The sequence below is a fragment of the Ctenopharyngodon idella genome, chromosome 5 (genome assembly GCF_019924925.1).
Source record: "Ctenopharyngodon idella isolate HZGC_01 chromosome 5, HZGC01, whole genome shotgun sequence".
Classification (NCBI taxonomy): domain Eukaryota; kingdom Metazoa; phylum Chordata; class Actinopteri; order Cypriniformes; family Xenocyprididae; genus Ctenopharyngodon; species Ctenopharyngodon idella.
The window spans coordinates 2,041,164-2,063,558 of record NC_067224.1 but is presented as its reverse complement, the minus strand read 5'-3'; the positions used below and the strand labels follow the sequence as shown (position 1 = coordinate 2,063,558).

General features: G+C 36.5%; 1 protein-coding gene across 1 annotated transcript in view; it reads right to left on the bottom strand.

Annotated features, from left to right (window-relative positions):
• Window positions 1–22,395, bottom strand: part of nup214 (nucleoporin 214) — a 45,431-nt gene that overhangs the window by 2,989 nt on the left and 20,047 nt on the right. The window contains exons 25-33 of the mRNA XM_051894733.1: window positions 13,559–13,625; window positions 13,366–13,444; window positions 13,123–13,201; window positions 12,881–12,933; window positions 10,942–12,483; window positions 8,572–8,642; window positions 5,626–5,779; window positions 5,292–5,444; window positions 3,716–3,887 (exon numbers count right to left, since the gene is read on the bottom strand). Coding sequence (XP_051750693.1) covers window positions 3,716–3,887; window positions 5,292–5,444; window positions 5,626–5,779; window positions 8,572–8,642; window positions 10,942–12,483; window positions 12,881–12,933; window positions 13,123–13,201; window positions 13,366–13,444; window positions 13,559–13,625 — 2,370 coding nt within the window. The remainder of the gene's footprint in view (window positions 1–3,715; window positions 3,888–5,291; window positions 5,445–5,625; window positions 5,780–8,571; window positions 8,643–10,941; window positions 12,484–12,880; window positions 12,934–13,122; window positions 13,202–13,365; window positions 13,445–13,558; window positions 13,626–22,395) is intronic.

Genomic DNA, 22,395 nt, shown 5'->3' with positions numbered 1-22,395 from the left:
CTTTCAGTAAGATTTTGTTTGGCCGCAGTACCAAACGCTTCCACTAGATGAAATTAGCTTCCAATGCAGTCACTTTTGACAGTGAGGAACACAAGTATCTATTTTTTTTTTTCAGGACCATTAAACATGTTCAAATCATGTCCATGATTTATTTTTATTTTTTTGTGTTAACACAGCAAGTGCCTAAACCTTTACCAAGTTTCGTACCATTACGATGAAGTAAAAATTCTAAAAAGTCAAAAATGACTAAAGAGCACCAGAGGGTTCAATCCTTACTCCCCAAGGCATACATGGAATAAAGGGGTGGGGCCTGGTTGAGTTAGTTAGTAGTGTGTTGAAACTGGTGGTTATGGTAAGGGGCGGGACATTTCCCAAACACCAATCACAACACACTGCTCCAGCCGACCAATCAGAGCGCATTGTGCTTTTCAGAAGGAGGGGCTTCATAGAGACAGGAACTAAACAGAGCGTTACTGACAGACTGGGAAGAGAGGAGCTGCAACAATGGAGAATATGAGGAAAATAATCAACATTCAAGCAGGAAAACCTGTTCTAGTAGAGCCCAAAAACTATTTATTTTAATAAAGGCATAATAGGTCCTCTTTAATATCTATTAATTTACTAGATGCTTTTATTAGCTAGTGCTTTAACCCCTTCATCATAGTAAGAAATTGCATGTTTTTTTTAATGTCTTGTATCATTTGAATCCTTATAGTTGTTCTGTTGCTCATGATTTGTTTTTTGTCTACCGACTGTTTACTTTACGTCACATGAAGTTTTTTCTTCAAGTGCTGTGTTGAAGATTTGTGTTTCATTCTGCTCACGGCAGACAGCGCGATCACCTGATTTGATGATCAATATCTCATGAATTATTCCTCTAGATTACACTTCTCTCAACGTCTCGTCTCTCTCCTTCGCTCACGTCTCTGTCTCATTTATTTTCATGGTGATGCTTCAAAATGTATTTTCTATTTTCTCACATCCTTTACTGTGGTAATCTTTATATATTGAATTTACAGTTCTCTGACGTCACAAGGGTTTATGCTGAATTAAATGCCAGTTTATCTGAAAGCGTGAGCCTGTAGACTTTAAGTTTAATAATCACGAAAAGTCTCATCACGATTAAAATAATAATTAAGATAATATGATAATAAAATAATAATCAATGCCATTTAAGATAACCCAGGTAAAAATAAAGTACATTATTTTATCACTTTAAGTACATTATGGAAGTTTGCTGAAATAAAGTGTATTTTAGTGCACTTTTTTTTTTTCCACCTGGGAAATAAGCCTTTTCATTGCCTTAAATTTGACAAAACTAAATTTAAGGCATTTTAAGATCCTGTTTCATTTCTATTCATATAGATTACTTTTGCAATGTTTTTTTGAAGCTTAAATCACCTGCTCAAGTATCAGACCTGTTTTATCACCAAATCTACAAACGCTAGAATATGAAAAGAAAAAAAAGGTGAAAACGGTAATTTGAGCGTCATGATTAAATAATCTAAACCTAGACATCAGTCAAAACCACTAAAACCCACATCAGTCCAACAGAAACAGTCATGTTTCTGTTTCACCTCGTCTATATGTAATCACACATTCATAACGGTGTTCAAACGCAGACGAGTGTGCTGATCCCTGACGTGGCTCATATCTGAGACCGGTCTGATCTCTCTCGCGGCCTGTAATCTTCAACACACACAAACCAGCGGTCAGATAATCTCTGCATAACCTACATCCTCTGACAAACACGCTCACGTCATCCGCTGCCAGATGAAAATGACAATAATCCAACATTTAATTTTCTCGGACAGTCAGAGTCGTTCTGAGCCGCAGATGTCAGGACAAACCGCTCATCTGATACATTCAAGATGCAAAATACACGCATGTTCGACTAAAACGAAGAATAAAAGGAAGCTCTGATCACTCCAGGTTCACTGTACTTTCACACTCATGTAACTACATATATCACAGAACAGCACTTTACAAACCTGTCCAGATGAAATTAGGCCTTAAGGGTTTAACGTCAATTATTATTAATAATTATTATTATTACTTGAAACTTGGCCGGATTGTTGGTCTCAATTTGGGGAGAGGTTGACAGAGTATTGGCCTGATTGGCCTGACGGTGGCACTACAGCGCAAAAATCTTTTTTTTTTTTTTTTTTTTTTTGGAAAAATGGCCATAACTTGAAGAGTCAAATTTTTCCACCATTTTGGATTTTGTCCGAAACCTACTTTTGCAAACTAGTTCTAGGTTTTTCTCCCGATTGGAACCAAACCAGTGCAGAAAGATTCTCTAGAGTCTGAATATCAATATTATCAAAAAAAAGGGTTAAAATTTTGATTCACGGTCGTTAAAGGGCGCCAAAATGTTCCAAGTGGGCGGAGCCACTTTTACTAAAATGGCTACAACTCTTGAACAGAATGAGATATTTTTACCAAACTTGGTACACGTATGAATGCGCTCAACCTGAGGTAACAGTTATATATATATATATATATATATATATATATATATATAAATTTATATATAAAAAAAAAAAAAAAAAAAAACTGCGGCGATTGGCCACTTGGTGGTGCTATACATTGAAAAAAACATGATAATGGCTACAACCAAAACAAGTAGTCCGATTGACTTGAATACTGGCGTGCAGTGTCTTTGTCCAAAGTGCCATATCCGTCTATAAGGACACTGGTGCATCTCTAAAAACGTGGCCGCCATCAACCAATGATGTTTGAGCACCTATTAGACAAGGTTAACGGAGGCCAATCGGAAAGAAACTTATGGGCATGTTCGACTAATGGTCCTAAAGGTCTGTGAGAATTTTGAACCACTAGAATTTTTTCGACCACTAGATGGCGCTAACGAGTTTATGCCTCCGTAATTACATGGTTTCACACATCCATACAATATGCATATCATTTGTTAGATCTTCTCATTCTGAACAACTTTGCCTCAAGAAACACTGCTGTCAATCAAATCGTTCATTAAATATTCGTGATTATGTAAAAAAACCTAGTTTTGTGTCCTAGGTTTTTCGCCTGATCGGAACCAAACCAGTGCAGGACAATTCTCTGGACTCTCTAGGTCAATAATTAGTTTAACTTTACCCTTTGGATAGCTATAAGAGCGTGATTTAGAAAATGGGTGTGTCCAAGTGCTCACAAAAGCTGATAACTCCTAAACGAAAACTTGGAAACTTAATGGAAATTGGTGAACACATGCGACATAAGACTCTAAACAAGAATGCAAACTTTTATGGAGATCAGACCATAGGTGGTGCTATAACTGTTAAAAAGCTTTAAAACCATATATTTCCTATGGTAAACTGCTTGTACTGGCTGTAAATGGTCTTTTCCTTCTATGATTTAAATGGTTACATGTTTGCTAATGCTAAGTAAAACATGATACTTTTTTACACATTGGCATAAAGGCCTTAAAATGCTTGACTTAAAACCTCGATATTTTGTGTGTGTGTGTGTGTGTGAGAGTGAGAGAGAGAGAAAACCAAACCAATGGAAAGCAGCCCAATGGGTTCAGTGTGAACGGCCTTTTAGGTTGCAGCAATATTTAAATGTTATTAATTGTGCAGCCCTAGTTTTGATTTGTTTTATGCAAAATGTGTTAGATTGTTTTTGACTCATTTGCATTCACATTAAAATCACTGTATTGAACTGGACGAGGCTCCAGTGAGACTGTAAAGGACCTCACCCAAATCCCCCGACATTGGAGGCCGTGGTTCCCTCTCCGAACACCTTCCCTGAGGAGCCGCCCAGCGGACTGCTGAAGGAAGGGGCGGAGCCGAACCCTGCCGGCCCTCCAAACGCTGGAGATCCACCAAATGTAGGAGGACTGCCAAACACCGGTGCGCTCCCGAAGCCAGCTGCAGAACACCAGAGATGAAGCACATATCAACATGGGCATCACAGGTTTCTTCAGAGTTTTAGTGCTCAGTTGAGGCAGGAGGACAGGAAGTACATTGCCACTGAAGCGGCAGCTGTCTTGTTCAGGAAAGAGTGTCGCTCACTGAGCGTGCTCTGAAATTACAGCCAGCCGAATGCACGTCTGCGTGAATAATTCAGTGAGTCATGTCATTGAATTACATTTTCTGGATCGCTGGCATTAATGTAAATGCTGGCTGTTTTCAGAACAGAGTCGAGCTGAATGTGAAAAATGATTGTGACTAATATATTAATATTATATTATATTATATTTATAATAATATAAAAGTAATAGTAGCAGTAATAATAATAATAAATCAATAAAATAGTAAATGTAATATAATTAGATATAATAAGAATAAAGACAATAACGATGACAAAAAATAAAAAATACATAAGAAATAAAATAATATTAAAAATCATATAATTAAAATAAAAATAAAACAAATAAAAAATAATGAAAACAACAATAAAATATAAATTATAATAAAAACAATAAAATAGAAAAAATAAAAAACTATAAATACAATAAAATAACAAATAAAATATAGATATAATTATAAATAAAAATAAAATAATAAAATGAGTGACAAAAAATAAAAACAACAAAAAACAATAATATAAAATAAATACAATAACATTAATCATAATCACAAAACAATGAATAAAATAAAAAGATTAAATAAAAATGAACAACAATATTACATTATAATAAAAACAAAATATTAAAAAAATATATAAATATAATAAAATAATAATAATCATAATAATATAGATATAAAATATAAATAAAACAAATACAAAAAACAAAATATATTATTATTAATAATAATAAAATAATAAAAATAAAATATAAAATACAATAAAATAACATTAATAATCATAATTACAATAATAAAAGTAAAATAATAATAATAAAAACAACAACAAATAAAAGACTGAATATAATAAATGTAATAAAATACAATAAACAAAATAATAATAATCATATAATAATAATAATAATAATAATGCTTGGCATTAAAATTATCAATTCCTTCCTTACGTGTTGAGGTGAGTTCACGCCATGTCGCAATTACGAGATTTCAACTTGTAAAAAACTTTCACGTCCTCGTGGAACTCATAATTACAACTTGTAAACTGTACATTTTCTGAGAGCACCTACTTGTACCATGTGACGCTGCAGATTTAGGCATTGATAGTGGTTCCACCGAAATGCATAATTCCCAGTCTGAGAATGTGAACAGCTCAGAGTAGTGTCGTCATCTCGAAATTGCGTTAATTATGACACGGCGTGAACGCAGCTTCAGACTGCACTGCATGTCATCATGTGGAGTGTGTCTGACCTGGTTTGGTTGGTGTAGAGAAGGAGCCAAAGCCCTGAGCGGCCACAGATCCTGCTCCGGTACTGAACGAGCCGCTGGGCTTCTGCTCCCCGAACGAACTGCTAGCGAAGCTGAAGGCCTTCGCTCCGCTGTTCCCAAACAAGTTAGAAGAACCTGCCGTAAACAAGCCACACAAGGACATCAGCACCAATGGAGAGGAGAGACGCCCCTCCGACGCTCAAAACACACATCCATCGTTGAGATACTATTATAGTGGGTATTTTTTATTTTTTTTCATCTTTTTAGTGTTAGTTTACTATAAATACCCTGGTAAGAGTAAAATCCGTGTGCACACCTGTATTAATGGGTTGGCCGAATCCTCCTGCAGCTGGCGCTCCAAACGGGTTTTTGTTGGCAGCGTCTTCACTGGGTTTTCCTCCAAGACCACTGAAAAATCCTGAGGAAGTGTTTCCAGCGTTCGAGCCGAACAGACTTCCACCAGACTGAGCCTGATCACAAAATCAGATCGCATCCATACTTTAGATTAAGACTAATATAATTAGTATAATCAACAATATTACTGGGTGGAAGAACAGTTTAATCTGATTCAGGGATAATACTGAATATCTGTGTCTTTTATCATGTTGCTTTGGTTGAAGATTTTTAGACTTTCCACATTCAGTTTTTAATATATTTTTATATTGTAATAATTTCACATTTAATCCCCAAATGAATGTAGAAACAACAAAGATATTATATTTTAAATATTTGACCTAACAGGTAGGAAATATATAGAAATTGAATTAAGTTATCAATTAGGGCTGCACGATATTGGAAAAAACTGACATTGCGATATTTTTTTTTGCGATATATATTACACCAGATGACTTGAATAGCTCTATTTGGAAAGAATTAATCTAGGATGATTGGGGTGATTTTCTAGGTGAGTGAATACGCAAAGTTTCCAAAATAACAAACAAATTACAAGCATAGATAAATATAATAAAATAAAGATACAAATGAAATGAATAGTACTTTATATTTTTCAGATAAGTCTTAACAGTATTCAGGTACAGAAATTGAATAATCAAATGTAAAATAACACTGCAGAGTCTTCACTGTATAAATTAAACACAAGTAATCTGTGTTAAAACTACAAAAGTTATTTTTCTCTTTGTCTTTTGTTGTTTGATTAACATTGATGACACAGAAAGCAGCAGGAATATTAGGCTGTTGTCACTTTAAGACCGAATGAGCGGATCCTAAATACTGTTACATCCGGTTTACTTTCTCAATTGTTTAGTTAACCTAAGCCATACGCAACTGTGTTTGAGGATACTCCATGTTTTACACGCATTTTGACCATTTTTTTGCATGTATGTGTCCGTTCAGGCACAAACAGACGTGGAAGAGAATGGCATTCGGTGTTCACGTACATCTGCGTGACAGCGTGTGCGTTCAGAATTGAGTTCTCTTTCGAGTCTTTGTGCACTTAAATGGTTTAAAATCACTCGAATGTTTAAATGACAGGACCTAAAACACGTTCAAATGATAAAATTTCATTGTATGATGGTCAAACTTTACAATTGATCCAAAAATCATGTGCATTTTGAACTGTAGTGTCTAGTCCGTACGGATTAACGATCCTTATAAGCTACTTGACTTGACTATCGTGGATGCGCACATCACAATTTCGATGCTAAAACGATATATTGTGCAGCGCTATTATCAAACTTCACAGTCTTCACTGCATAAATTATAAATTAAATATAGATTAATCCTTATTAAAGCTATAAAAGTTATTCAGTCAAGAGCAGTGAGTGATTTTCTCTTTGTCTTTGTTCTTTGATTAACATGAATGACAGACAGCAGGAGGTTTATTAGGCTGCTGTCACTTTAAGAGCTGTCGCACATGACATGGATCTGACACACCTCCGATGTCCTCACAACTCTTTAGAGTCATTTAAAGGGTTAGTGCACCCAAAAATGTCGTTCCACACCCGTAAGACCTTCGTTCATCTTCGGAACACAAATTAAGATATTTTTGATAAAATCCGATGGCTCAGTGAGGCCTCCATTGACAGCAAGATAATCAACACTTTCAAATGCCCAGAAAGCTACTAAAGACATATTTAAAACAGTTCATGTGACTACAGTGGTTCAATCTTAATATTATTATGAAGCGACAAGAATACTTTTTGTGCGCCAAAAAAACAAAATAACGACTTTATTCAACAATATCTAGTGATGGGCGATTTCAAAACACTCCTTCATGAAACTTCGAATCTTTACGAATCTTTTGTTTCGAATCAGTGGTTCGGAGCGTGTATCAAACTGCCAAAGTCACGTGATTTCAGTAAACAAGGCTTCGTTACATCATAAGTGTTTCGAAACGTTTAAAAATTTCAATGGTTCACGTGACTTTGGCAGCTTGATACGCGCTCCAAACCACTGATTCGAAACAAAAGATTTGTAAAGATTCAAAGCTTCATGAAGCAGTGTTTCGAAATCTCCCATCACTAGATATTGTTGAATAAAGTCGTATTTTGTTTTTGGGCACAAAAAATGTATTCTCGTCGCTTCATAACATTATGTAGTCACATGAACTGTTTTAAATATGTCTTTAGTAGCTTTCTGGGCAATTATGTTAATTATCTTGCTGTCAATAGAGGCCTCACTGAGCCATCGGATTTTATCAAAAATATCTTAATTTGTATTCCAAAGATGAACAAAGGTCTTACGGGTGTGGAACGACATGAGGGTGAGTAATTAATGAACTAATCCTTTAAGACTTTAAGTCGTTTAAGATTGTGCTTACGAGGATACTGGACAAAGCGGCCATTTTGGCATAATTCTGTGTTTTTGTCCATTTAAGCGAGAAAGACACTGAGTTCTCTTTTGTGTCTTGTCGCCCTTGAATGCACATCAGCACGTCACGCTAACCAATGGATAAATAAATGTATGCAGCGCTAATTGTGTTACATATTTTTAGCGCGTTAAACTGAAAAGATTAATTGCATGTGTTTGACAGCCCTATTAAAAACCTAAAATTTGCCTCCAAAAATGGAAACATACAGCCAAGATCTCATTCAGTTTACTCAAAGCGGTCCTTCAGTAGACTGACAGCTCATCTTGTTTCAGAGGCCTCAGCTGAAGCCTCCACTGCATGCTGATGAAACACCATCAGTGCATTTGAGACTCAAACACACGTCCAGCACTCTTCCAGCAGATCGTTAAATTCAACCTGTCTGGTTTATCTGGTAAAGAATTTATGTGTTTGTGTATTGTGTAAGGACTGTACCTGTCCAAAGACGCCGGCTCCGGTGGCCTGCTGTCCAAACACAGACGAGGTGGAGGTGCTGCTGCCGAACCCTGAACAGAAGACATTAAGAGATCAAACATACAGCCAACAGCTATGTGTGTGTTTATTCTTCAGTATGGGATTAAATTAGTCTAAAAAATTATTAACAAAATTATCATTGCAAAATCAAATGCTTTTCAACTTGAAATGATTTGTACTGTTTTCTTTTGTATTTGTGCATCATAATAGTGCATGCAACAAGGAAGATGTGCTTCTGTGGATGCATTCATTGATGTCTTTTCTGAGTTTATCCAGTTTGATTCATTTGGATTTTGAGATTTGACTGCCTGACTGAAGCACTGGCCTTTAACACTCCCTCTATCAGTCTGACTGATTTAGAAATGCACAGACTGTTCATCTCAAATTTCATTAATTACCCAGAACATAATATGCAGACTAAGGTGAACCGGACCATCACATTTGCATAATTTTAATCAGCACATTCTTTAGAGTTTAACGTGGCCCTAAACAAGCAGAACATAAACAGGTGTGAATAGGGGGTCAGGGGTCAGTGACTCAGCTGTTTATAATGTGGAAGTCACAGGAACTTTAAGAACTCATAGGAATGGGAGAAATCCTGCCCTGAAGACACACCCGAGACTGCTGCACATTCCACGGATGGGCTTGAATCACATCCACTGACCCATAACTACACTACATGCTCATGACGTGCAACACTTAATTAATCCTGTAAACATACATGTTAGATGTCAACAATCTAACTTATCTCCAGTGCTATCTTTGCTTTCTGTCTTATAAAGTACGTTACTCATTGTGTGAGTGAACCTTTTCGTGAACGATTAGACTAATGGAGATTCAATCACGAATGGCTAATTCTGATTACAAACAGCTGACAGAAAACATGCATGACACTATTGCTGAAATATTAGGTCGATATATTGTAATCTCCACCATCAGAAAATGATTTAACAGTAATATTTTACTGCAGCACAGAAGGATTTAAAGGGGGTCATGAATTTAGAACTTTTCCTTGAGCTTTTGATATATAAGAGGTCATCGTACTATAAGAATATCCTGTAAGTTTCAGAACTGAAAACTTCCTTTTTTAGTCCAATAAAAGCTTTTATTGACAGCAGACCCAGAGAACAACTGATCCTGGAATGTGTCTATCTATGGGTGAAACTCTGCCTCCACAGAAGAAATCAACGCCTACTTCATCGTTGCAACGCTAGCCCCGCCCACTGGTGTGTTAGTGAGATGAGGAGGAGAGAAGAGCGATACAGGACTAAAATAACATTACCTTTCAAAGGATCCTAATGCTAGGAATATGGTTATTTATTTTCAACAATGTGAATGTCTCAGTTGAGCTTTATTTATTTGTATTCAGTACATTTCACTGTGGATTCTTTGGTAAATCAGCCGCATTTCGGCACAGGCTTTGCAAACAGACTTTTACGACATGGACTCGACAGTAATGCAACAACATGTAAGTAACTGTGTTATTTCTAATGCCTGATCTGATATTAATGATTCATGTACAGTCAGATGTTCGTCTATGTGTCAGTAAATCAAACCAGTGACTAAACACTGATATTTAAACGGTGATTAAATTATATATAAATGCGATCAAAGAACGCTCCCTTTACAATCGCTGGAGCTGTCAATCAAACAGCGCAAGTTTAAGACTCGCGCAAAAACTCCCGTTTTATTCAACGAATCTCTTAGTTACATTGAGTTTGCACTGTTAGTTATGATGAAAGCATTCGTTAGTGTGCAGAAATTGAGTTTCAATGATGAGATCACTGCTTTCATGCACTCAACAACATGTCTGTGATCGACTACAATGTTCATCACTGCAACCTTTCATGCCACGATCTAAATATAATGGCATAGATTTAATGTAATGCTATAATCAACACTTTTCACAATAGTTAACATTGAGAGCTGTAATAGTAAAACATGCTAAAAGTTTGAGAAAGTAATACTTAGCTATTTCATATTGCAAAGATGTTAGCATACACTGAAGTCTCTCAGCAGACACGCCCCTAAAACATAGCGTTCAAATAAAAGGGCTAAAATCTAAATTATGACAATTTTTTGATGTAAAAAGCATATTAACATTATAAGTGCACCTCAGGAAACAGTTCATGACCCCTTTAACTATGGCTTGTGCTCCAGTAAAAAAGGGTCGAGCGACACCCCTGGTCGGGATCAATCCAGCAGTTAGCACCACTACACTCACTAAACCTCATGTATTATGTCTACATCCTATTCTATCCTGTTGGAATAAACTAGCCTGTAATTTGTGAAAACAAGCCACAATGGCCAGTGCGTATTGAAAAAACTCACCTGATGGTTGTCCAAAACCGAACCCAGAGGACGCTGTGGTGGTGTTGCTGCCAAACATGGATCCTTGGCCAAAGCCTGCGCTGGGCTGTCCGAAGCCAGGAGCACTTTGGCTAAAGAGCCCAGTGCCAGTGCTGGCTGCAGAGCTGGTGCTGTTTGATCCGAAGGAGAAGGAACTGGCACTGTTGGTGCTAGAGGCTCCAAACAGCCCTCCTCCACTGCTGGCTGCTGCCGATGTGGTGGCGGTCGCAGCTGGCTGCCCGAACCCAGAATTTGCGCTAAATGCCGGCTGACCAAAAGAGAAGCTGCTAGCAGATCCAGAGGCTGCAGGCTGGCCGAAACCAGTGCCAGCACTCTGTCCGAAGGCAAGATTGCCAAAGCCAGAGGTGGTAGAACTGGCGCCAAAAGCGGTCGATCCGAACGCTGTAGTCGGGGCGGCGGAAGAGGGTTGTCCGAAGACCGAGGTAGGAGCTGCACTGGTGGTAATGGCTGCGGATGGGGTGGAGGCGGCAGCTGTAGTGACGGCTGTGGTGAAACTGATGGCTCCTACTGCTAGACTGTCTGTGCTGCCCGACGGTGGGGCAAAGATTGAGCCTGGTTTGTCAGACGTTGGGGCTGAAGTTACTGGAGTCTCTTGGGGTGCAGGAGTGGCTGTGGAAGTGCTGGTGGTCTCAACAGCAGGATCAGAGATAGGCTCTGCTGCAGGAGGCTCGGAGACAGGTGTTGGTGTCTCGGATGGTGGGGTAACTGATGGAGGTGGTGTGGGTGAGACCTCGAGAGTTGGAGGAGTTGGTGGCTTGTTGGAAGGCGCTGCGGTGGTCTCGGTACTGGTGGGAACAGTGGTTTCAGTGACCGATACAACTGGAGCACTTAAGGTTAGTAGTTTAGGACTGGGTTCTGGAGGTTCTTTAGATTCAGTATCAGCGGTGGGAGTCGACTCAGGTAAAGTCGTTGTCTCTGGCTGGAGGGACTTTGTTGGAAGAGTCGTCGTCTCTTGTAGAGGTGCACGCAGAAGACTGCCGAAAGAGGTGGCGACTGGTGAAAAAGATGTCGTCGAGGGAATGCCGAAAGCTGGCTTTACTGAGGGAGCCGTTCCCTCCTGTGGTTTAACAGCAAACGTAGACGTGCCGAGCACTTGTGGCGTAGTCGTCTTTGGAACCTCTGTTGTGGCGCTTGCTAATTCTGTTGAACTTCCAGTTTCTGCAGGCTTGATTGGCGCAGAACCGAATGCGAATCCTGTAGATCCATTGCCAGATGGTCCAAAGGTGAAACTTAGGGTCTTGGAGGCATCCTTGACTTCTTCACTTTGGCCCACTCTTAAGCCAGAAAAGCAGCCAAGAGTTTCTCCAGCATTGCCTTGGGCTTTGGGAGCTTGAGGGATTTTAGGTGGCTCCGGAGGTGGTGTAGAGGAGCTCACACTCTGTGCAGGAGAAGCCAATTTTGGAGAGAAGGAAAAAGGCTCCTCAGACCCCACGGGGCCAAATGGCATCTTTGGTCCCGTACTGCTTGCAAAAGAGAACTTGCCCGGCAGGCCAGAACTCTTCGCTATTTGCAGAATTAGAAGAAAAAAAGAAAATAAAGAAATTTACTAAGAAAGGTGTGAATAATTGGCCATTGGCAGGTCCAGAATCTGCAGAAAGTTAAAATAAGAACCAGTTTGATTTTTAGTTGTTTTAGCTTATTTCAATGCTTGTTTTGTCTTATTTTATGTCTTCTTGAGACCCATTTGGAGGGTTTCTAAGGCCTCCGGCTCTCTGGTTGAGAAACAATGGTGTAAATTATGCAGCGATTTCTGCAGATTCTTGCAGCACTGACTCCCGGCCATTGGAACGCTACTGAAAATTGACATTTTCTGACCATTACAGTGATAAAAGAAATCTAAAGTGAGTAAAACCAATTATTTGCATCTCCAAATGAGACGAGACACACATGGAGACGATACCTTGAGTGTTGTTGGTGTCCTGCGATTGAGGTGTGAAACTGAACCCTGCTGACCTGTGAAACAACAGAGTCTGGATCTAAACCATTCATATTCATATACAAATATAAAGACATGACATCAGAAGTGTTGCTGAAGAGACACTGAAATATGGAGTCGCTTCAGTCAAGAGTCATTATAATCAATAACAATCAGGAAGACCTATATTGAGGTGGAGGTAGTTACAGTTATGTTTAATAACTCACGCTGCAGAAAATGAGAAGCCCTTTGAGTTCTTCTCACTGACAGATAAAGATGCTCCTGCATCAGGCTTAGCTGCTCCACCTGTACCAGCAAAATAATGAAACATTACGGATATATAATATACATTACCTTTCAAAGTTTTGGGGTCAGTATGATTTTTTTTTAATACTTTTATTCAGCAAGGATGCATTAACTGATCAAAAGCGACAGTAAAAATCTTAGAGCGAATGGGAACTCACACTTACCAAACACAAAACTAGATGATGTGGTCTGGGCCGGACCTGTCAGCGGCGCTGGGACCTTTAACGGACCTTGAAAGGAACTCTGCAAGTGAAAACAATGGTTACATCAAATGGAGGACATTTGCTGGTAGTCTGTTAAAAAGCAGTTTGAGGTTTCCTTCAGCTGTAACTGTAGTGCAGCTCATGTGCGACTCACTTTACTGGCCTCCACCGTAGCCAGAACCTGCTGAACCACCTGAGCCGCCGGCGCTGGAACAGACGCGCTACAGACACACATAAAACAGGACCATTAATCATTAAGACAACTTTTAGGACAATATCTAGTAATTTGAGGGCCCTATGATTTCTGCTTTGCGGAAAAAAAACATGGACGGAACTGCACTGTAAATTCATTTACAGTGTAACTGAATTTGGCAATTTTTGGATGAATAAATCAAAAGTAGGGATGTACACTTAATCAAATGGCTTTATGGACTAGTGTCTGTGAATATTAAAGACTGCTATTAAATCCTGAAGTCTTCCATCTCACTATATGAGCACATGAACTTCATCTCTAGAGCTGCTCTGAGAGACTCCTCAGCAGCCTTTCATCTGAGAAAACTATCGGCAGATACACAAGGAAACTCAAAGCCCTTCACTGCAACCCGCCATAATAAAAGTTCGGTTTAACTTGAAGAAATTATGACAGAAATATTTAACTATTGTACAGTAGAATTTACCTCTCAAAGTAATACAACTACTGCTACTAAAACTAAGAATACAATTATTAATATGTATTTTTTAAAGGAATATCACAATATTTGTTCCATGTGATAATTTGAACAGTAAACCTGTTTTGCAGCATTTTGTTTACCAAAATATAAAAGAAATTGTTACATTTTCATTTTATTATTATTTTTAAGAGATGAATTAAATTGTTAATGTTTTATTTCTTCATTTGATCACCATAGGTTTTGGTAACAAATTTATATAAAAATCGATTTTAGAAAGAATTTAAACCACCAACAGAATTTCAGTGGGAAAAAAGCCCATATTACTGTAACAAGTACAATAAATTGCTCAAGTTTTATGAGCTCAAATGCTTTGCTTTGCTTACATGCTTTGATTATTAAAATGTAATTAAACTTGGAATCAAGTTTAATTACATTCATTAAAAATCATTAAAATGGACTCAAGAAAAATTAAGATAACAAAATTTAGAAAATATAAAAACAATTTTAGGAAAAAATAAAACAGATTCTCATAGAATTTGTGTTAAACATTTGTGACCCTGGACCACAAAACCAATCATAAGGGTCAATTTGAAAAATCAAAATATTGAGAAAAATCACCTTTAAAGTTGTCCAAACGAAGTCCTTAGCAATGCATATCCACTCACAAAAATATATTTTTGATATATTTACAGTAGGAAATTTACAAAATATCTTCATGGAACATGATCTTTACTTAATATCCTACTGATTTTTGGCATAAAAGAAAAATTGAAAATTTTGACCCATACAAAGTATTGTTGGCTACTGCTACAAATATACCCAAGCGACTTATGACTGGTTTTGTGGTCCAGGGTCACATTTAATAAATTGTTGTTAAATTATAAACATTTCATGATTTCAATTAATTAGATATGCTTTTTGATTAATACATTTAATTTAATGATTAAAAAGAAATCCAGAAAATTATAAGGGGAAAAACTGAAAAAATAAAAAAAATGGATTTCATATGGCTCTAGGTCAAAACTGACCCTTCGTGAACAGTGTGTGAGAAGCCCATATTTAAAGATGAATGTCTCTGTGTTTAGGTATGCTGGGATACATCTGAGAAACTTGAACAAAAGAGGTCTGATGTTCTGCGTTCACGTTAGTTTTGCCTTCACATCTGAGACTGTGAGCGTGATGCTCATTCAGCGCAGGAAGTTCAAGTGGAAAGTGTCCTGCGGGCTGTTCAGGACAAATATCTGCCACTGCAGCGCCGGTCAGATAGACACAGAAGTGAGCAGGCAGAACGTCCGACGGTCATGTGATGATGATGAAGATGAAGAGCGGTAACTGGAGCAGAGGAAGAGGAGAGATGTGCTCTGATAAACAGCAGTGACCTCATTACAATGGTCACCTGACCTCTGCACAGCGAAAAAACCAAAAGAACACAAGTATGTGTGTGTGTGTGTGTGTGTGAGGACGTTCCCCATCAGCCTCTTTCGGCATCAGTATGAGAGATCAATACAGACAGGAAAAGACACACACAAACAGAGGCTGAAACTCTAGCGTAGTGCATACTGTGCAGTACACACTGGGGAGGACAGTATAACAATCTGACCATCTATGAGTGACTATTTATTCAGTAAAGGCATAACACGATATTAGAGATGCACATTATATCGGCGGTCATATCGATTTTGGACGATAAATGTTCATTTTTAAATGTTATCATTATCAGTCCAAAAAGAAAACCAGGTTGATATATTAAAGCCGATAATGTATTGATTATTTCCTCCAGTTTATGCTAGAGAGAAGACACAATGTCGGAGGTGTGGGAGGTTCTCTCACCATGAATGCAATCTGCCATAGGAATGTAAAATTTTAAAAGTTAAGGAATTTTTAAAGTAGGCTACAGTTAGTAAATTATTTTGGGAAAAGAAAGATCTAGATGCAGTTTCCTTGTTTTCTGCAGTTAATGTTTTAAAATAAAAGCAGTGGCCTTTTGTTTTCGTAATCAGGCTCAGAAAAATATCAAGATTTAGATTTATCGGCCAATATATCGGTTATCGGCTTCCAAATATAAAGGATTATCGGTATCGTCCAAAATTTCCATACACCCTACACAATATAGTTATTTGTACTGTTTACAAATTAAATAATGATGTGGTAATGTTTAAATTAAATGCAAATTAATTTCTGCATGCAGTAAGGAACAGTAAAAGTTTGTAGTAGTAGTACTCTATTTGCAGGATTCATTCACATTTTTACCAAGAAATTATGACTTTCATGACTTTTGAGGCAAATATTTATGACCTAATGTTACATGAAAGTCTATGCATAATGTAAAATAATAATAAGTGCTCAAATTTATCATATACCACAGTTCTTTCTGGTTCTCGAATCTGATTGGCTGAGAGCAGTGTGATATTCTAGTGATAACAGCACTCCTTCATTTCCACCGTTTGTATCACTCCGCTTAAAGCGACCGTCATGGCGGCCGAACAATTCCAAGTTTTTTAGGTGAGAATGTAGTTCTTTAGACCTGAAATATGTGACTCATATTTAATCATAGTGCCTATTTTACAATTTGTTTGGACGTTTTCGGAGATGTGAGCTCCAGGCCGTCAGCGGTCGTTCAGAGCTCGTGTACCCGCCGAGAACAGCTTTATCTAGGCCAGTGCTTCGGGGATTTGCTGCTGTCTCTTATAGTGGTTAAACATGAGATATAATAAATTTTGGGTACATAAAACGGGCAATCTTTGGTCTTATTAATCTATTACTTGTTCCTGAGCAAATCGAATTGGGCGTTGTTAAATTTGCTAATTTAATATTAAGGCTATATTTAACATCCTGTAGAGCACTGCTTTTGTACGTTTGACTGAATTGTACAATTGGGTTTATTTCCTGTTGTCATTTATAATGGCTATTGATGTTCAATAAATATTATTTTATATAAATATGTTGTATTTGTGATTGAGAAAGAGTCCATTAGTGCATAATATGGATTGAGTGAAAGTTACATTAATACGCCATTAGATGGCGGCAAACTTTACAAATGAATGAGTCAGTCGCAAGAGACTTTTAAATTGAAAGGGACTTTTGTAAACAGGATGTTGTTTTAGCGCTGTATGTTATGGAAAATTCCCTTAACTGTAAAAAGGACAAATACAAAGACTGCTTTCCTCAGCAGACATTCAAACGGATTTTTAGAATGGAAATAATATTATAGACATCAACCTGAAGAATGAATGTTATATTAGACACAGGTAATGCTCGTTCAGGCAATCTTTCTCTCTCTCTCTCTCTCTCTCAACGTCACGTGACTGAATGCCCGAAGGCTAAGTATTGTAATTTGTTTAACTAATATTTTCAATTGAACATATTCTATTATACAGATTTTTGTGAAGCAAATTTCCATGACTTTTCCAAAACTTTCTGGGTTTATTTATTTTTCCAAAAATTTCCAGGACTCGAAAATGCCATTTTAAAAATTCCATGACTTTTCCAGGTTTTTACTGACTGTATGAACTCCATACTTGCGTCGTCACTACATCTGTCACATGACCTCACTATACTGGATATAAAGCGCTTGTTTTAAATTGAATTAAAATGTCAGGGTAAAAATTTAATAATAATGAGTCAAGAGATTACGGTTGATATTACATAGGAAATGGAAGGTCAGGTTGAGTGTTGCATTGTGGGATACAGTATTCACTCAGATCAGTATGTCTCAGGCCGAGCAGCTCGAGTGTTAATAATACATGTGTCTGGGTTAAAGTTGCATGGGATACACTGTCTTGAGCATTCACACACAGATGAGGCGTCTCGCGTGTAACACAACGCCCAGAAACAACCAGACATGAGATACACCTCCACTCGGACAGCAAGAGTCAGGCCTTCAGGACAGGAAGTGATGTCACATCATCACCACATCCTGCTGTGTCTCAATGCACACCAGAAAAACTCTACACACTTAAGGCTAATTCACACCACAACCAGAACTATAACGATAACAATAACTATATAAACTAATGACTATAACAATAACATAAATGACACTGACAACTATAATTATAACTATAACAATGATGATAACTAACATTAAATAACATTAATAACAGTACTGACAACTATAACGATGACTATAACGTTAACGATGGTTTTGGTTTAGGTTAGTTGCTTGCACTTATGCATAATTTACTCTTCTTACAATAGCAAGTGTAATAAAAAGTGCAAAATAAAGTTTTACCCAATAATAATAATAATAATAATAATAATAAATATGAAAACTAATAATTATAATGTTGAGGATAATAATAACTATAATAACATTAACTGATGATAACTATAACAATAACGGTAACTATAATGTTAACTATGTAATGACAGAATAATGTTAATGACAACTATAATATTAATGTATCACGATAATGATAACATTCCTATAATAACTACAATTTAAACTTATTGTTAGTTATCATTAATAGTTAACAATATTTTATGTAAAATGATAACTATAATATCTATAACATTAACATAACAATAACTAATGTAAATATTACCTAATGATAATGAACGATAACAGGAACAATGATAATAACTAACAATTAGTATAACGATAACTAATAACTTATAACAATAACTATAATAACTAACAATAACTAAATTAACAATATTGATAACTAATGTTAACAATTAAGACAACTAATGCTAATGGATAACAATTACTGTAATAAGTATAATGAAAATTTAAAACAATAATGTCACCTATTAATGATAATTATAATGATGATAAAGTATAATGACAACTATAACATTAACGATAATAACTATAATGTAAAAGATTACTATAACGATAATTAACGACATTAATGATATCTATAACATTAACGATAACTTCAATAACTATGTTAATGATAACTATTACTATAATGATAACCAACAATAACTAAAACATTAATGATAATGATAACTAACTATACGTTAATTATGACAGCTATAATGTTAACGATAACTATTATTATAACGATAATGATAGTTTACGACAATGTTAACTATTAATGATAACTAACAATAATATGTAAAATGATAACTATAATATCTATAACATTAACATAACGATAACAATAACTAACGTAAATATTACTAACTAATGATAATGAACGACAACAGTAACGATGATACCTCTAACGTTAATCACAACTAACAATTAGTATGACATTAACGATAACTAATAACTGTTATAATGATGATAAAGTATAACGATAACTGTACGATTTTAACAGTTACGATAATAACTAATGTAAAAGATCACTATAACGATAATTAACGACGTTAATAATAATATCTATAACATTAACGATAATAACTACAATAACTATGTTAATGATAACTATTACTATAATAACCAACAATAACTATAACATTAATGATAATAACCAACTATACGTTAACAATTATGACAACTAAAATGATAACTATAACTATATCAGTGTCCACATCAACAGATGAAGTCGTTCTGTTGGTTAATGTTTTTATCGTTCATCAGCTGGAAAAAAAAAATCGTTCTGAAAGTGATTCCAACGATATCGTTCTTCTATATCATTATCATAATAGTTGTGCTGTGCAATGCTCTGCCATCTGTCCTCAACGCATCAGCACTGCACAAATCAGTCACATGACAAGGATTCAGATGCAGTAATAACTTCATCACACTGCAAGTAAACCCCTCGAGAGAAAAACAAAACACCGATCTACTGTGTGCTGTTTGTTATGATGGACAGATGTTCAGTGTGTGGTCATGTGACAGTCACGTCCAAGCAAATGTCAGATGTTGATTTAGGTTTGATGATCTTACAGGTCGACACATCTATGATGGCTGCAGCTGCTGTCGGCGGGCGAATGTTATTCATCAAATAAGATGGTTCGCTCGTGCTCACATTCGTGGTCTAAACGCACCCGAGGGCAGATGAGCTCATGTGAAAGGTTAAAACAGGACGCCGTACACACGCACAGCCCATAATAAACACACACAGACAGACTCCAGTCTGACCCTGACCTCATTTCAGATGCAGAGAGAGAGGATTTCACAGTCCGAGCAGATTCACAGACACAGGCAGAGCAGCGAATGAACATCACATTTGTTATAACTTCTGTTGTGCATAATGAGTGTGTTATCTGTGGCGTGAGCTCAGAGCGAGAGAACGACTGCAGTGACACAACCACAGCTCATGCAGTCTAGGACCGCATGATACTGGAAAAAAACTGAAATATATTATATATACATATACATACATATACACACACACACACTGTATATAGCGACATGAAGAAATATGGGAATGCTTAGATGACCTGAATAGCTGTATTTGGAAATAATCATTCCAGGTGATGAGTGCAAAATAAAAATAATTGAAAAAGCTGTAAAATATTTTTTTCCTCCTTATTTGAGTGCAAACTGTCCTTTTAGGACTGAATGATTTTTTTTTTGTAATGGGTTTACTCAACAAGAACTAATACAAACCTCTTATAGTAACCATCAAGTAACCAGAGTTAAAAAAGTTCCCATAAAGGCACATTCCCACTAGCTATGTTTTCATCCACTTATTTTTATGTGAATTTTGGGATATTGCATGAAAAACACTGGATGAAAATGCCAAGATGCGCATAAATTCCAAAAAAATTAAATTGAGGTGAATCTGATAAGATGATATGCACAATATCTACGATGGAAACACATTTACTGAATAAATCCCTCAAAACCCTCATGTGACTTTGCTTCAGCAGAGGCTGTGATTGGATAGCCGGACTAACCAGCGGACCAATCGTATCGCAGCATTTCAAATGTTGGTTTGGTGGTTCTGAAACTCAGTCTGTCATCAGAATGATTTGGTTTAATTCCCTCCAGAAGCGTCTCACAAACACCAGCACCCGAACGCAAGAGAACATGACAGCGTTATTGTGTTTCGTCTGACGCTCTGAGACGAAACTCATTTATGATGGAGGGAAAAAAAGAGCCTGATTGCAGAAACGTACATTTTTATTACTGATATTTTGCACCAGGAAGCGATGATTTTGTACTCTTAAACACATGGGACAGAAACGCTGCTTTATTCACAAATGTTTACGCCATATTCAAATTTTGTGCACAAGTTAACTTTAGATGGAAACATAGCTAGTGTTTTTGACCAATTCAGTATAAAATAATAAATTATTACACGGCTCTGTGGAATACTTGATTCTGATTGGTCAATCGCGCCATCCAGCGGTATGTTATTCCCCGTCAGAAACCGCTAAAAACAGATAACACAGGCTCATCCTGGTAACTGAAGTCAGCAGCGCTATACGCTTGCTAGGAATGGTTTTCCTTCGTCAAAATTTTGCGTTTGGTGAGCTAATAAAATATTAAAACTTAGTCAACCCAATATTTTGTGTACATCCAGTATCGTGGACTCGCTCTCTCTTGTTTCATACAAATGCAGCTGCTGCCATTTTGTGACTATTTTGTACATTGTTGGATTATAAGATAACAAACAGGTATGATTTTAAATCAGTTTTATCTCAGATCATTATCTCTTACACCCATAATTATTTATACTATAAAATGCTGTTTAATATGTGTTGTGACTGTACCGCATCCCTTAAATGTCCGTCTAGTTTGAACGTGCCGTGCTAGCAGCTGCTCTCTCTGCGGAAGCTATGCGTTGAAAGAGCTAATAAAATATTTCGACTCAGATCAATATTTCGTGTCTAATTATTTACTTATGTGGCAAGTAGCCGTGTAATAAGCGGGATAATGTACATCCAGCCGGTTGTTATCTAACCAATGATTCAACAGATGATTCATTAAGAGAACCATTTATTTCACTCCTGAATGAATGAACGAATTGAATAAACGAATCAAATGAATCATTAAGACATTTACCGCCACCTACTGGCAGTTTTAGTTTTTTTATTTTGATTATAATGTCGTTGAAAAATAATTTCATACTCCCATAAAAAAAAAAAAAAAAAAAAAAAACATTAAAGGTATAGTTCATGTGTAATAAATTTTTTGTTGAATCAAATCAAATATTTCTTTCTGAAGCTACTTTTTGTAATGTCTATTTAATGCTTACACAATAGTGACTTAAAATTATCTTTTGGGGGTAATTTATCAGCCAAATTTAATTTGTGATTAATTAGATAAAAAAAAAAATTCCTATTTATAATACAGCTATAGAATCACAAAACTAATATTTTCATTTTTAAATGTTAAACCACCAAACTTTTATTTTGACAGGGTTGCTGGCAATGCATATAATTGTTTAATTAAATTTCGACCATATCGTGATACTGA